Raw genomic sequence first — 15853 nt, 5'->3', positions numbered from 1 at the left:
ATTGATTGATTCGGTTCTAGTAGAATAAACGATTGACACAACACTAACATAGAGGCTCTGCCTGTGCCGATAATACATGCGCATGTGCCAGATTTAAAATCTAGTTTTTAACCAATGAGCTTGCGGCATTAAACAACAGATATGGCCGCTGACAGATCGTCATTTTTACCGCAGTATTTTCTCAAAACATCCCTAGATCTCTTTAAAGGTCTTGAAAAAACTAGTTACGTGTGTGGAAATCCCTGTTTAGAAAGAAAATGACCTATGATTGTCGAAATTGTTGTAGGAAATTGTCAATTCGGGATATTCAAACAAGTCCGAAACTCAACAATTTATTGACACTACAAAACTCAACACGAAAAAGATTAATACCAAAAGTACAAAAAGTAACCACGCGTCTCTAATTCTAACATAACCTAACCTTCTTAACTAGACCCTAGTCTACATTCGTTCCTCGGACCATAGATGTAGGATATATTTTATTGTTTCGTTTAACGATTACCAACAGAAATATTGACGCAAACGCGAAAAATCAGTCTCTACGAAAATGTCGATGCCACCTACGGCCCATCAATTGTTATTGTAGTAGGGCCACTAGATCCACGAAAAAAAAAACTAACTGAAAATCCCCATTCCTTTCTCCCTTTCTGTGTGAGGACTCTCTATTAGCCTTCTAGGAGTGTTAATTCCATGGTTTACCCCGTTACTATTTTAAGCAAATTAAAAACAACTAGTCGCGGCACTGCTAATCTAACATAAAAATCGATGTGGATGTGGAAAAATAGCGGATATCAAAATGAATTTTTCAGCTCGCAAAAGGCGAATTTATTACGACACTAATTGTCCAAATTCAAAATTCGCGAAACCTAAAATGATTCCCGCATTTTATTTACTTAATATGGTTGAGCAAGTTGGGTCAATAACCTTGATAACCTTCTACTCTCGGTATGTTTTGGTATAGGTATATATTTTCTTTTGTTATCCAGTTAATATTGATATAAAAAAGAAATAAATTTAATTATCTGCCAATGTTTTATGCAAAAAAAAATTCTTTTGCAAACGTAAATTCTACAATTACTTTTTTTGTGACTGTTCAACCCAAAAAAGAGCTCCATTCTAGAAAATTGGAAGAAAAGCTGATTTCAACTGGAATTTCATCGGAATCTATGTAACATTATTCTCTATGGATATTCTTGTCTAGGCTTTCCAATTTACTTGACACGCTGTGTGTCTACAAAGGTTTGCGCAATTCTCTGGCACCTTCGCCATTTTTCCCTGTTTCTCAGAAGATCGGTATTTTCTTAAATTTGCTCTGTGTGTTCTCCGCCGAGTCGTGAACAGGGTCGTATCTTTTTTTCCCGCTTCATCAAGAAAGCTAACTGGCGGCCACTAACTAATATAATTTACACCATAATATTACATTTATTTGGAACACTGCCATAATACATAATATTTCTGCCGCACCTGCAATTTGTTTATTGGAAATTTTCGCTTTGAGGTTTTAAATACGTTGAAAAACATAATTGTTGTAATAAATTCACGTAAATGAAATTTTAAACTGACAAGTAGGCGTTGCTACTTGGTAGGTATAAAGTTTCACAAAGCAGTGTGTTCGCGCCGAAATAGATTCATCGCAAGTTCTTCTTGGAATATATTAAATATTCCAAAACGTCGCGAAAGACTAACTCCGAAATGTTTAGAAAACAAAGTGCCTTAAAGTCGACCGTTAAAAGGAACCAAGGCAAAAAAGTTAAGAATGGTACCAAAAGAAATCGACTAAGGGACCACCGCAAATTCAACCCATCTAATTTTGTTGTTAAGAGGGTAAGCGAATGATGTTTACTTGGTTGTCTATAATTACACAAAATATGGAGGAGCACACTGTAGTAATATTTAATTGCATAAGTTTGGGGAAAAAGTACCTACACCCACTTTCTTCCCCTTGGGGCATACAATTTCACAATTTCTTGACAAAAACACGGGAGCATTGTATATACTGTAACCTTTGTTTTCTTTTAAATATTGTGTTTCTTGAATAATATAACAAATTTACTAAATTAATTACTTTAAAAATTGTGAAAAATAAATAAACAAAAGTTTTTTCTTATTTTAAGCCAACGATCATTCCAATGAATAAATTTTAGTTAGTTATAGTTATGGCAACAAGAAATTAATAATAACGAATTTCTTGAATTTTGTGTTTCAAAAATAAGCTTGCAAATTGAACAATTGCTTTTTATAACCAAATTTTGATGATTTTTTTTGTATTATTTCTATTGTTAATTTGCAAGGTTCACGATCAACAAAGAAGTGCAAAACTGTTCCACTGCGCTTAATACCGAACAAAAGGAGAACAACTCGTATATAGTCTAAATAGAATGGTTCATTTTGATGCACTTCTGCCAGATCAGGGTTTCAATCTTTTCAATTTCAATCTCAAACGAAATTGAATTAGGTCAGTCTAAGTATAGGACTGGTTAGTGTTTTTAATATTTTTTAACACGAACTAGGCCCGTTCTGACAATTTCGTGTGGAAGTACTTGTTTTAACTTGCTTAAGTACCGCTCGGCGCTGAAGTGGGCAGCGCGTATTAGTACGGACACTTTAAACACGAATGTAGTAACCGGAACATAAATTTTCGCGTGAAGTGGCTGTTTCGAGGATTTTTAGTTCGACGTGTGTATGTGCCAAGTAAGTATAAGTCCGACTCTGTTCGATGATCAATTGACACTCCCAAAAATAGTAAATTACAATCACGCCGTAGCTCTGAATCACACATCCACTCCAAAAAGGTTTAAACCCATTTTAGAAGCAATGCGATTTTAGCGTAGGTAAGGAAAGCCCATTTTCAAATAAAATAGTGACGTCGGCGATCGAAGCTTGCCGAACTGGTACGAACTTCCACAGCGCAATACGAAAATCGAGGAAGGCGCGAGTCCACTTCCATCAAAGTCAAATTGACTGCCAGTTTGAGCGCTCAGTTTTGAAAATAGCTTAAATTTCGAATCCGCGATAAAATGGTACGAAGCACGGCTATAGGAATTGATTTGGGGACAACCTACTCATGCGTGGGAGTATGGCAACAAGGAAAAGTCGAAATTATCGCTAACGATCAAGGTAAAAAAAATATTTACACTATAGCTTTATTTGTCATAGAAAAATAGGTTTCTTAAGTTAGAGATAGCAAACTGGCACTTCTTTACTTTTAACGTTGTTCTACGAATGATCAAATATTGAGTGAGTACTTAAAGTAAAATCGTATAGTATATACAAAGCGTTCAAATTTTTATTATAATATTGATAAATTGGTCGAGAGAAAGCACCTTCACTATTTTTTGAAGTTTTCTGATGTTCCTCAATTTAAAACAACAAAATCAAATATTTAGAAACATTTCCTACCTAAGTTCCAGGCTGGCAACTATAAAAACATCATATGTAGACTGAAATAACTAATGAGCATCCTGCAGTTTTTGTTAGTTTTGCCAACTTGCTCCACTCTGATTAACAACCTTAAACATTATTTTAATTTCATTTTTTCATGGATTATGTACTTATATTATAAACACGGCAAGCTTTTAAAGGAAAATAATTTGTGAATCCAGCACTCAGTCTTTTAGTAGAAGCTGCGTAGAACTTTCATAGTCCCCAGAGGCCTTTGAGAAAATTAAAAAAATATTTTTTGAATACTAAATAGATACGAAATTAAAAATCTAGGAGAACAACAACTCCTTAAATGCACACAGCCAATTTGTTTTTATTTAATAATAAATTGTTTTTCAAGACCTCTTTGAATTAAATAAGAAAACATCAAATGAAAAGTGAATTTTCTCCAATTTTCAAGAACCTATCGTGCTTCATTGTTGATATTCCAAATAATTTTAAAGGTAATCGAACCACCCCCAGTTATATAGCGTTCACAGACACGGAGCGTCTGATAGGAGACGCAGCCAAAAATCAGGTGGCGATGAACCCCAACAATACCGTTTTTGATGCCAAGAGACTCATCGGCAGAAAATATAACGATCCAAAGATCCAACAGGATATGAAACTATGGCCGTTTAAAGTGGTGAACGATTGCGGCAAGCCCAAGGTGCAAGTGGAATTTAAAGGCGAAATGAAGACATTTTCTCCGGAAGAAATTAGTTCCATGGTGCTAACGAAAATGAAAGAAACTGCTGAAGCGTATCTCGGCGGAAGTATATCCGACGCTGTCATTACTGTTCCTGCTTATTTCAATGATTCCCAGAGACAGGCGACAAAAGATGCCGGGACAATCGCAGGTATGGAAATATGCATTTTTAGTTTAGGTTTGGGGTAATGCGATTTGAATAGAAACTGTATGCAGAAGAGAAAATTTGCCTCGCATGGCACTGAATATCGATTGATGGTTTCATTGCGTGTCTGTATTACATTTACGTCCATAGCTAAACTATATAGGTATTTTAAAATGTAAAGCAAATCGATATTCAAAGTAGTAAAATGTTTGTAGGTCAAGAACATTAATATTCCTTACAGTCTCTAGTTAAAGGCACGGGGCCATCTATATGGATCAAATTATATGTTCCTCATTTTGCAGCAAATTATTGGTCGTTATGCAACAGCGATAAATTTTGTTCATTATGATAAATCATAAAATTAAGACCGGATGTATGGAAAAGTAACAAAAATTGCAACAGATAAATTCTACAATTTTAGCCGACTGTACCAAAGCTGTTGCAAAACTCAAAATCTTATTGTTCAATAAACATTCCTGAATACTAAACGGGAAATTTGCCGGGGCCTGGCTTTGAGGATTTTTTTAGCACGTGTTATCTATTGAGGCCATGTTTTAAAATTTTCAAGGTTAGGCCTCTAGAGTTATTCTTTGAGGATTTTCGGAATGTGTGTGAGTACACAAAAAAACCTGTTTTTAATTGGATTGTTAGTAGCTGGTTAATACCGAAAATAAAAATTTCCTTTTTACAAAATATTTGCAGTGATTTTGACAAATCTTTCAACAAAGTTATAAATAAAAGTATATTTTCTACTCCCTACTTTAAAATAAGAAATCATGTATAAATATATGTATTATGTATACTCACGGTCGCGAGCCATTTCGGGCTTTAGTCATGGGTTTTGAAGCTATGGTATTTTGACTTTTGTCAATTCCTAACGTTTCATGAATGTTTTGAAAAAATGTATCCAAAAACTGATTGTTGTAGAGTTTGAGACCGTTCAATATACACCTTAGCGTTCATCACTTTTGATATTAAATAGTAAAAATATTTCTTAAAATCTAGCATTTTTATCATTTTCTCTGATTTCCTAATAAAACAGCATTCATGTTTTGACTTTCGAATTTTGTAAATGGAGTGAAATTGAATGAAAATGTATCAAAATTGAACGTTAACATTTATATAACGTTTCACGACATTAATCTGATTTGTTTTGCCATTCGCATTATGGTCACTTATAAATGGTAAATGTTTTCTCAATTAGGTACACATGATAATGACCATGCCAATATTGCAGCGTAGTGAACTGAAAATGAACTAAGAAAACCTCAAAACGTCGGCGTCAAGCGATATCAAATAATTTTATCTTTACATTTTCTTTTCCCACTAACGAACTAATTTTTGGTTTTCAACGGAGAGTACATTGATAATTTCGAAATTAAAATTTTGTGCAGCCTCATAACATAAAAGTTTATTTTTACATTCTCAGACAACTCAGACTCTTTTATAGGCATAAACGTGCTTCGCATCATTAATGAACCAACGGCAGCTGCTCTTGCTTACGGACTGGACAAGAACCTCCGCGGTGAAAGAAACGTCTTGATTTTTGACTTGGGAGGCGGTACATTCGACGTTTCCATACTTACCATAGACGAAGGTTCGTTGTTCGAAGTGAAGGCGACCGCAGGCGATACCCACTTGGGCGGCGAAGATTTCGACAATCGTTTGGTCGACTTCTTCGCTGACGAATTCAAGAGGAAACACAAGAAAGACATTACCAAAAACCCTAGAGCTTTGCGGAGGCTCCGGACCGCAGCAGAAAGGTACCTAACGGTGAAAGCTAATCTCTAAAAAGTCATTTTTGCACTAAAGTCGATTTTCTAAGAATTTTAGGCCTTGTGTGCTTATTTTATAATTATATATTAAATTTTTCCTATCCACAGAAGAACTACAAATATTAGAAAAAAAAAACGTTAAATTCAAAAGTTGTAGGGGTTTTCGTCTATCATTCAAAATCACCTATTGTACAGGGTATCTCAATAAAATATTACAAAAATATTTTGTTTTTCCTAAAACTTGTGAAAACTCCTAAAGATTTTTTTTGTTCATGGCCGTATTTACACTTTTGAGTTGACCCTTGAAACGGCTATTAAAACTAAACTACACGTAGAGCAAAATAACTTTTACATTCCTATCTTAGTTTTATTGTATTTTCAATTGGATTTGTATTTTTTTTATATTCAATTAAATCTGCGGTTTACAACCCAAGGGAGCTTGTCAAAAACTAAGATATCGGAATGTAAGAGTCTCTAAGTTGAGTCATTTAGATTTTATAGACGCTCAAATTACTTAAAATAATCCAAATTATTGCTTTTCAATAGCTGAAAAACAATTGAGAATATAATATGTATATGGCGTTTTTGGCATTAAATTATTAAACATTCGACAAACCAACTTGGAAACATTGACTTTATAATAACAGAATAGAATTAGTAGTGTTGAAACTCTTACTAAGCACTTATTTGGTCTTTATGTACTTTATGTACCTCAATAAACACTAAAATAATAACACTAATAAAAATAATATATATTTATTAAGTATTAATTTCTCACAAAATTTTATTGTTGCTAAAACTTGGTGCATAGCAAAAAAACATTTTCAATTATGTCAAATTTTGGATTAGATATACAGGGGGCATAAAAAGTACAAAGATATCACTTTTAAAATCGAAATAATGAAAATGAATTTTTGGGATCCAAATTTAAAGAGGGTTAAAGTATAAACAAAATTGGTTCATACATTTTTTGCATGAATAATAATCGTTTTTGAGAAAAATTAAATCAAAAATTGCAATTTTTTATTTTTTTGCACAAATTTACTTGAAAAACAAGGCTTTGACAACGGGACAGGCCCGGGCTCAGCCCATTCGACTCGCTGACCACATTATCTTTTTTTTTATTCTTCTGCCCAATTTCTCAAGGCACTTTGGCAACAAACAATTGCAAAAAAAACAATATTTAGAGCGAAGAGGACGTTGAGTTCCAGTACTGAAGCGACTCTCGAAATAGACGCATTGTTCGAAGGCATCGACTTTTACTCGAAGATATCAAGAGCGAGGTTCGAAGAGCTTAATTCGGATTTGTTTCGAAGTACCCTGGCGCCTGTAGAAAAGGCACTGAACGACGCTGGTACTGACAAAAACAAGATCGACGACGTCGTGCTGGTCGGTGGTTCCACCCGTATACCGAAAATCCAATCGTTATTGCAGAATTATTTCAACGGGAAAAGTCTAAATTTGAGTATTAATCCGGACGAGGCCGTGGCTTATGGGGCTGCTGTCCAGGCTGCGATTTTGAGCGGCGATTCGAGTTCTAAAATACAGGTGCGTTTCCTATAGACTCGCCCGATTTGTAGAATAAGGACATTTTATATTAAATATTCATTGGACCTTTTTGTTTTTTTTTTTTTAAGTAATCTTTGACACGTTGACGTCCTGCATTTTGGTAACAAAGCTTATTTTTTTATTTAAAAGCTGATGAAGATGCAGTTTTATTTTGTTTGCAGCATTTCCAAAGAGTTATATTGAAAAATTGAACTGAGGTGGCTTTTACTTGATGAAAATCCATTTATCAAAATAAATAAGAACTAAAAGTTCAGATTTTCAAGAAATTATATATTTTGACATGACAATTGTTTCGACAATACCGTGTCTTTATCAAATGTCAACATCATATACTAAAAATCATATACTAAAAATTCTGCGGTGGGTTCGCATGCTTCTAAGTAATACGTCAATGAGGTTCAGGCTGCAATGGCCTAAAACAGAGTCCAGAAGTAAATTGTTAATTAAATTAAATCTAATTCGGAATTCTCCTTTTTACTATGCTATATATGAATTGACAAAAACATTTAAATATCTACTAGTAGTAAAATAAACAAATGAGTGAAAATTAACCTTTAAAAAAAATAAATAACCATATATTTAAAACTATTTTTCGTCCAGAAGTAAGAAGGAAATGATTTTTATTTGATATTTTCTTAGGACGTGTTACTGGTGGATGTAACTCCACTCTCCCTCGGTATAGAGACTGCCGGAGGAGTCATGTCGAAGATCGTCGAGCGAAATTCTCGAATACCCTGCAAACAAACCCAAACTTTTACGACGTATTCGGACAATCAGCCCGCGGTAACTATTCAGGTTTTTGAGGGAGAACGTGCCATGACCAAGGACAATAACCTGCTCGGTAAGCCAGTGTGGATTTGGTCAGAATTGTAACATTTATTTTGCATCGGATATCACGATTTTTTGGTCAGTCCATGGTTAATTTTAACAAACAAATGCACTTAAAGCCTTGGTTAAAAAATGTGGTTCAGGTACAAATTTCTTTTGTAAAGTTAAATACAACTAACTTTTGACAAAAGTTATATTTTTATTAAAAATCTATATTAAACCAGATTTTTTTTAGTTAATGATGTGATTTTATGACGTACACTTTTTGGTCAAGGTTGCCAAAGTCTGGAAGTTATCCATCTATCCATAACTATAGTCATCTTGATGATGCTAAATGCTAAATCCAGAATGCTGTATTAATTGGGTTGTTGTTGTGGTTCTCAGTATTCCTCCATACGTTCTCGTTTTAAATTGGCAAAGAGATTATTAGACAACGTTGATTCAAGAATTAAAATTACGTATTTAAAGTATATCAAGAATTAATATGAAATGGTGATTACAATAAAATCCCTCTTACCTTTTTCTTCCTTATCTGAAAATATCTAGCGACCTAAGATAAGAGGGGGATTTAAAATAAGGAAGTTTGAATTTGAGTTGAGTTTGAGTTTGAGACTGCTCCAAACTAAAACGTTTTAGGTCAAGTTTTAACTCCCGCCCTTACTTACTTGCTCGGTGAAAATTGTAGTGAGGATACGGGATACATTGGTAATTCTAAAAGACCAATAGAACAATGCAGGGGTCAGTTCGACAACGAATGACTAACAGATTCCATTCGATTATACAGTGTGTCCCATTTAGGGCGTATCTTCTTCTTTTTCATGGAATGAAAGGTGGAAAGAACAGAAACCTTATATCTCCTCTTTTTTAGATACAGGGTGATTTTGATAAACTTATCGTGAAGATGGAAACTGATCTGAAAAGCGTATTTTAAGTAGGGTTCAGTTTGGGGACACACTGTACCCAATTTCAAGTCCCAGCTTTTCCGCCGCGACACCCTGTATATAAAAAAATCAAATCAAATGCCTTCCTCAGGCGCAATTGTTTCTTAGGGAATTTCGATTTGAGCGGCATCCCACCGGCGCCGCGCGGCGTTCCCAAAATCGACGTCACTTTCGATCTGGACGCCAACGGTATCTTGAACGTGACGGCCGTCGAGGTCGGCACCGGAAAGTCCAGAGCCATAACCATCAAAAACGACAAGGGAAGGTTGTCGCAAAGAGAGATAGAGCGTATGCTTGCGGACGCGGAAAAATACAAAGAGGAGGATGACCGTCAGCGCGACAGGGTGGCCAGCAGGAATAAGTTGGAGAGTTACATTTTTAGGTAATATGATTTAAATTGATTTATCTTTCATTCAAGTTTCTCATCTATCTATGGACAATTCGCTTCATGATTGCCATGAAAACTCTGATTACTGACTCTTACTTTGGCCCCATTATTGCTCAGGGCCCAATAAGCCAGTGAAAACCCGATCTCAATATCTGTACCCTAACCTAAGATATGAATAAAGGAACTTAAAATTAAAAGAAAAAGTTGAATTTTGGGAAGCATTTTCCTGCAGAGGAAACAGCAACAAATTTTAATCTCAGTGATCAAGAATTGATGGAAATTTGGGGCCAACATTGAGGTTAAAAAATAAATTTTAACAAATGACTTTGCATTAAAAAAAAAAAGATAAAATTTTGACAATTTTTTAGCGTGAAGCAAAGCATCGAGGAAGCGGGTTCGAAACTAACCGAAACGGAGAAGCGAAAAGCTCAAAAAGAATGCACGAATTGCATCAAGTGGTTGGACAATAACCAGACGGCGGAAATCGAGGAATACGAATACAAACTACGCGAAATTCAAAACGTTTGCCGCCCCATAATGACAAAATTGCATAAAGGCGGGAGGCCCGCCGCCGCAGGGGAGGAACAGGACGGCCCCACCATAGAAGAAGTCGACTAAAATACAAATTTATTCCCCCTGGCGTTTTATTTTTTCCGTTGTCGCGCAATTTGCGAATTGACTTTGTATAATTTAATCAGAAAATGCCATTTTCCAGGGAAAAACAAAATTTGGCAAAAAAATACTCGTTTTTTTCTGCCAATTCCATATTTGAGAAATTATTTTATGACTTATGACAGTTTCTATATTAATTATAAAATGGCAATAGAGTTTAGTTTCCTAATTATTATTATTATTGTTATTATTAATTATGAAAAAGGAGTTATAGAGGGAGATAATTTCGATGAATGTATTAATTTGGTTAACAAGGAAAACGTGTGTATAGTTTCCCTAATTAATGCATGTTGAAAGAGCACCAGTAAACAATATTGGGTACATTAACATTAATTATTACATACATTACCAGGATAAATCTAAGTATCGTCTAAAAAACCAAGTTCCTTCATTTTCGCCTAAGTTTTCAATATTTTGTTTCTCTAGTTTAATTTTTTTAAAATTTTTGTATGGTACGTTATTGCAAAAGAGCTGATAGGCTACCAAAAATAGATTATAAGCTCTACTTTAATAATGCAAATTTTTGAAGAATAACTCTTTCCAACTTAAGTCGGAAATTTTGAAAAATGAGTCAGAATTTCCGGAAAATCACTCAAAATTTCTGTCAGGTTTTTTGAATTTGAAACTTATTGTCTATATATCTGTCGCGTTATGGTTGAAGTCTGATGAACACCTGAAAGAATGCTTAGTTTTTCACACAAAAAGTACTGTTATTAGGCAGTGTGCATTTAATAAGTTCAAGGTCTGATTCCTTAAGAATACTTAAAAGATGAAGAGGTACCGGTTCCAACAAAACACTAATAGTTGACAATTTTAGCAACAGTAGTAAAACAACTTCAAATCCATATTGGAATTACATATTTAAGTGACCATTAACTCCCGTTTTGTCATTGACCATTCTTTATGAATCACCTGAAACATACATTCTGGATATTCAGGTCATGGAATGGGATAAGATTCTTAATCCCATAGACGAGGTACTAAACTGCACGTAAAACGTATGGGAACTTAGTTATACAAGGTGTTATGGAATTAACTTTATTATTATTATATATCAGGCTGTTGCTGTATTTAAAATTTTGGCCACTGTTAATTGTGGGCAGACTCGATTTTTTGTACCAATTCCTTATTTGAGAATTTATTTTATGACTTATCGTAATTACCAGTTAACAATTCGGTTGGGCAATAGTGCTTAGTTTCCTACTTCTGTATATGTGCTGATAAGAAATCCATAAATCCAATTTCTATGTTAATTATGAAAAAGGAGTTAAAGAGGGAGATAATTTCGATGAATATATTAATTCGGTTGAGGAGGAGGTCGTGTGAGAAAAGTGCAAAATATCATTTCATTAAATTATGTTCGTGTATTGTAGAGGTACAGTAGAGTCTCAGTTATTAATGCGGGTTCAAAGAGCAGAGTTTCTTTCGTTTAATTTTTTTATAATTTGTCTATAATACATTATTTAATTTAATTTAATAATGCGAATTTTTGAAGAATAAGTCTTTCTAATTTAAGGGTGCATTAACATTAACATTACCAGGATAAAGAGAAAATTTCGAGCCCTTTTGCTTAAATTTTCAATATTTTGTTTCCTTCGTTCAATTTTTTTTATGAATTGTCTAATACATTACGAAAGCGTTGACGGGCTGCCAAAAATAGAATATAGGTTTTAGTCAGAATTTCTTTAAAATAAGTCAGAATTCAGTTTTTTTGAATTTGAAACTTGTTTGGACGTTGCTTCTAGAAGGCGCTAGTTTCACTGTATTATTTAGATAAGTCGAATCATTTTCTTTTATCCGTTGCACCGAAACGTGATGGAAGAACATTTAGTTTTTTATAGAAAAAGTACTCTTATTTATTAGAAGTTCAAGGTGTCTTAATTTAACAAATTTGGCAGTAGTAATCAAAAACGAATTCATAATTCCAATATATCATATTTAAATGACTAGTTCCTCCAGTTTTAATATTGCCTATTACTTATGAATCACCTCGTATATCTGATATTTCCATTGGTACTACGTAAAAGTGCATCTGACTATTACGATTGCACTTATAATTAAAAGTATGTGGCTGTATTCGATTGAAGATTTCTAAGACCTTGCTTTGGTAGTGATTTCATCTCTACGTATTTGTAAAAAATTGATGCGCGACTCAAACGATATAATTTAGAATTAGTTTACACTTAACCAATATAGAATTATCAATATGGCGAACCTAAAGTGATTATATATTTATTCATTAACATTGACGTATTATAGATAAGTAGGAAATAAATCTTACTACCGCCCAACACTTAACTTCCGATCCCCACCGTACGTTAAGTCGACCGTGGCTGAAACTTCTCGACCGCACTGTATACAACAGGTTCGAGTTGTTGGCACACAGCCTCAAGAGAAGGGAGGCATACTTTCTTGAGTGTCGACCGCAAGCGGAGAGGAACGCTGTTGTGCCCAACGCTAGTGACGCATAACGAATAGGTTAGGAAACAAGTTTGAGATGTTTTTAAAGTTTAAAAACTGAAAAGTCCATTGTTGTGCGTGATTTTGTTAATCGTTAAACGTACGGTGAGAATTTTCGAAACGGAAAACGGTCGGTTTCCGGTGCTACAGCTGCCCATTTGATAGTTTCGAACAATGTGATTGTTTTTTCGGAAACACAATGAACGCACAATTTCGGCGGTTTTTCAAATCACGCTAAAGTTCTTCGCGGTAACGCGAGCGTTATATTGGATAAGAATTTAACGTGTTTTTTGCGATGGAAACCATCGCCATCAACAATCTTGGCCATAATTTACCTGAGGTGAGTAAATCCGAAAGGATTTTTCTTCGGCATTTTTACAGCACGGCGTCAGCAAGAGGCTGCGGTTAACGAATCTCTCGGTTTACATGGCGAGATGTTTTTTCAATCGCCGCGTCTCAATTTGGTTACATTTCGTCTGTCAAATAAATATGGAAAAATGTTTAGCAGTAAAATAGAAGCGGTTATCGGAGCGTTGTTACAATTTTATACTTCACTATTCAACCTTTGATATTTTGATCTGATTAGGTTGTTGTTGTTGTTCGTCATTGTTTGAAAAGCTCGTTTCGGAATTCTTTCGTTAAATTTTGAGTCCGGTTTTCGGAATGGTAGCACACACTTTGTTTTTATTAAAAACTGCTATATTTTGAGAATACAGGCTTGACTCGGAAATAATCGAGGGTTTAGTTCCCCTTTGCAGAAATAAACTAAATAAGGTCTTGATTAATTTGATCTCAGAACTAGTTTGTGACGCCACATGGGAATGTGGACGAAATCTTGGCCAAAAATCTAGCACCAATTATTGAAACAAAATAATTTGGTAAATTTCTGTAAAAAGCAGATATAGTTTCAAAAAATTTTTTTTTCAAAAATTCTTTTCCTTTTCACTTTTGTTGCACTCGATAGTGTAGTCTGTAGTGGAATGTAAAGGAGTCATAGGAACTAAAAATACTACAAAATTACTAAATTATCGTATAAAAAAGTTTATTTTTGAAAAGAAAAAAAGAAATCATACATACCAATATATCCAATAGCAGCTGAACATAGCAGTACCTATATTTAACATAAACTAATCTACCTTGAGCTAAGCATCTTCCTCCTCAATATTCTCTGTCGCTATCACTTTTTAATTTGTGGTTCCTCGAGGAAAGCTAAAGCACAATTCTTTTTCATATTTGAAATTAGATGCTCGGATGCTACAAGATTACCAAAAATGTCCTCCATATTTTGTTCTGCAAAAATTCTTGCATTCAATTCCCTGTTCCTTTTGACTTGTATATTTCGTGATTCCTGAGCTTTTTGTGTTTTGCTTTCTTGAAAAGCTTGTGTTTACTTCAAAACCACTGGATTGGGTTTGCAAAATTGTCCAAACTCTATCAGGTCTGTACTTGCAGAAATATCCTGCACTACTAAATTAAAATATATTAAAAGTAAATCCTGAATTGTTTTCTATTTTGTGCCATCTTTAGTTTTCTTTAATTATATTTAATGATATTTCGTAAGTTTCACAAAAAGAAATAATTGGTGGCAAATAACTTCTACTAACAATATCCGAAATTTTAATTATTTCAACAGAAGTTCTTTTTAGTACCCAAAATGTTGTTTGTTTGTTTGAAAAAATATTTCAGCAAACCGAAGCAAAGCAAAACTAATCAACTTTTTATGAAAACTCTTTAACCGTAAAAGTGCATGAAAGGCTCATTAAAGTGGTGTACTATTTCGTTTAGAAAAATATACCACCTGTACCCAACATCTCCGTCCCTGGAGTATAAAAATTTTACTTTTTAAAACATGTAGAAAAAATTAAAATAGTTATTCACGTTTCACAATCAAGCTTTATGGAGGAAAACTTGATCGGTCCTCCTAAAATTCACCAAATATTAACATAACATAAACGTAAAGCACGAATAATGTAAAATCATGCATATAATAATCCACTAAATCTAAAAATGGAAAAAAACTGGGTTTCATTTAAATTTCAACATGCGATATTAAACCTGATACTATAGGCTTTTGATAGCTGATGATGAACTATTCAAAACGACAATAATCTTGTGCACCTTGACAACACGAGTCGTTAAATATATTTCGTGGAGGCGGGCGGTGGGTTCTCTCTTTTCGCCACTTCATCTTCATCTTTTTAATATAGCTTTCATGGTTTGTGAAGTGCTAACGAAAGTTCATTTTGAGAACTGATGAGTGACAGAGGGGAAAACCGCAGGGGAATTTTGGTGTACAAATCCTTGAAATTAGTGGTAATAGTAGAGAAATTAGTTAAAAAAAATCGTTTTGTAGCGTCTAGGTAGAAGCACCGCAACTCTAACCAACTAACCAAAACTAACTTCAGCATGGCTAGAGTTTTGTCGGTGTTGCTAAGATCCTCAAACGTCGCTGTTATTGTCGAGTTGGTTGGTGAGGTAGTAATCTAGAGCAAAATGCGTATTTGAACTCAACAGTCGTTATAAGAAACAACGTAAAACTTGCTAGATCTTACCTTTCATTCTTACTTTACATTATTGTCTGATGTTTCCTAAAAGGAAATATTTAGTTGAGTGAACCTCGACTGTAACACTGGGAACTACTATCTTTTTTAAAACGACTTCTCGAACTTATTACACTCGAGACTACAGCTTTGACCGATGTGAGAAAAAATATATCTAATTACATATTGTTGGCTTGTTTATATGGTGGTGGCAATTTTGAATTAAGTCATTTAGAACAATATACTAACACAAGTATACAAAATTAAACTTTTTGGCAAATGTTTTTATTTTGAAAACTGATTCTGACGTAAGATTTTTTGAAAATGTCAAAGAAAAAAAAACGATATTTATACAACGAACGAAAACTGTTTCTTTGCAGAGAAATCTATTAATATCCAGGGTTGC

At 34.1% G+C, this 15853-nt stretch overlaps 2 protein-coding genes across 11 annotated transcripts in view; both read left to right on the top strand.

Moving 5' to 3' along the window:
- The first annotated feature begins 2592 nt into the window (after positions 1–2592).
- On the top strand, positions 2593–12738 carry LOC132699840 (heat shock protein 68-like). 4 transcript variants are annotated; one of them, XM_060666767.1, is made up of 8 exons: positions 2593–2691; positions 2827–3117; positions 3885–4280; positions 5725–6037; positions 7237–7597; positions 8258–8459; positions 9496–9769; positions 10144–12738. In XM_060666767.1, exons 2-8 carry the CDS (start codon positions 3018–3020, stop codon positions 10391–10393), a joined length of 1896 nt encoding a protein of 631 aa, XP_060522750.1. In that variant the 5' UTR covers positions 2593–2691; positions 2827–3017; the 3' UTR covers positions 10394–12738. The 4 variants fall into 4 exon arrangements, with proteins under 4 accessions (XP_060522750.1, XP_060522749.1, XP_060522752.1 ...); XM_060666768.1 differs by lacking the exon at positions 2593–2691 and having other exon boundaries at positions 2786–2831; positions 2908–3117; XM_060666766.1 differs by lacking the exon at positions 2593–2691 and having other exon boundaries at positions 2771–3117.
- Positions 12739–12860: 122 nt separating this feature from the next.
- The window catches only part of LOC132699837 (tight junction protein ZO-1), a 61119-nt gene continuing 58126 nt past the window's right edge, over positions 12861–15853 (top strand). For all 7 annotated transcript variants that reach the window (XM_060666758.1, XM_060666760.1, XM_060666759.1 and 4 more), the window contains exon 1: positions 12861–13247. In XM_060666758.1, coding sequence (XP_060522741.1) covers positions 13203–13247 — 45 coding nt within the window. In that variant the 5' untranslated portion in view covers positions 12861–13202. The remainder of the gene's footprint in view (positions 13248–15853) is intronic.

Source organism: Cylas formicarius, unplaced genomic scaffold (assembly GCF_029955315.1).
Source record: "Cylas formicarius isolate icCylForm1 unplaced genomic scaffold, icCylForm1.1 PGA_scaffold_3__17_contigs__length_32017465, whole genome shotgun sequence".
Lineage (NCBI taxonomy): Eukaryota > Metazoa > Arthropoda > Insecta > Coleoptera > Brentidae > Cylas > Cylas formicarius.
This window is presented reverse-complemented; position numbering and strand designations above follow the sequence as displayed.

Coding starts and splice junctions, on each gene's coding strand:
- LOC132699840 (XM_060666767.1), top strand. CDS start 3,018: ATGGTACGAAGCACGGCTATAGGAATTGATTTGGGGACAACCTACTCA. Junction 4,281..5,724: donor AGATGCCGGGACAATCGCAG/GTATGGAAATAT, acceptor ACTCTTTTATAG/GCATAAACGTGCTTCGCATC. Junction 8,460..9,495: donor CAAGGACAATAACCTGCTCG/GTAAGCCAGTGT, acceptor ATTGTTTCTTAG/GGAATTTCGATTTGAGCGGC.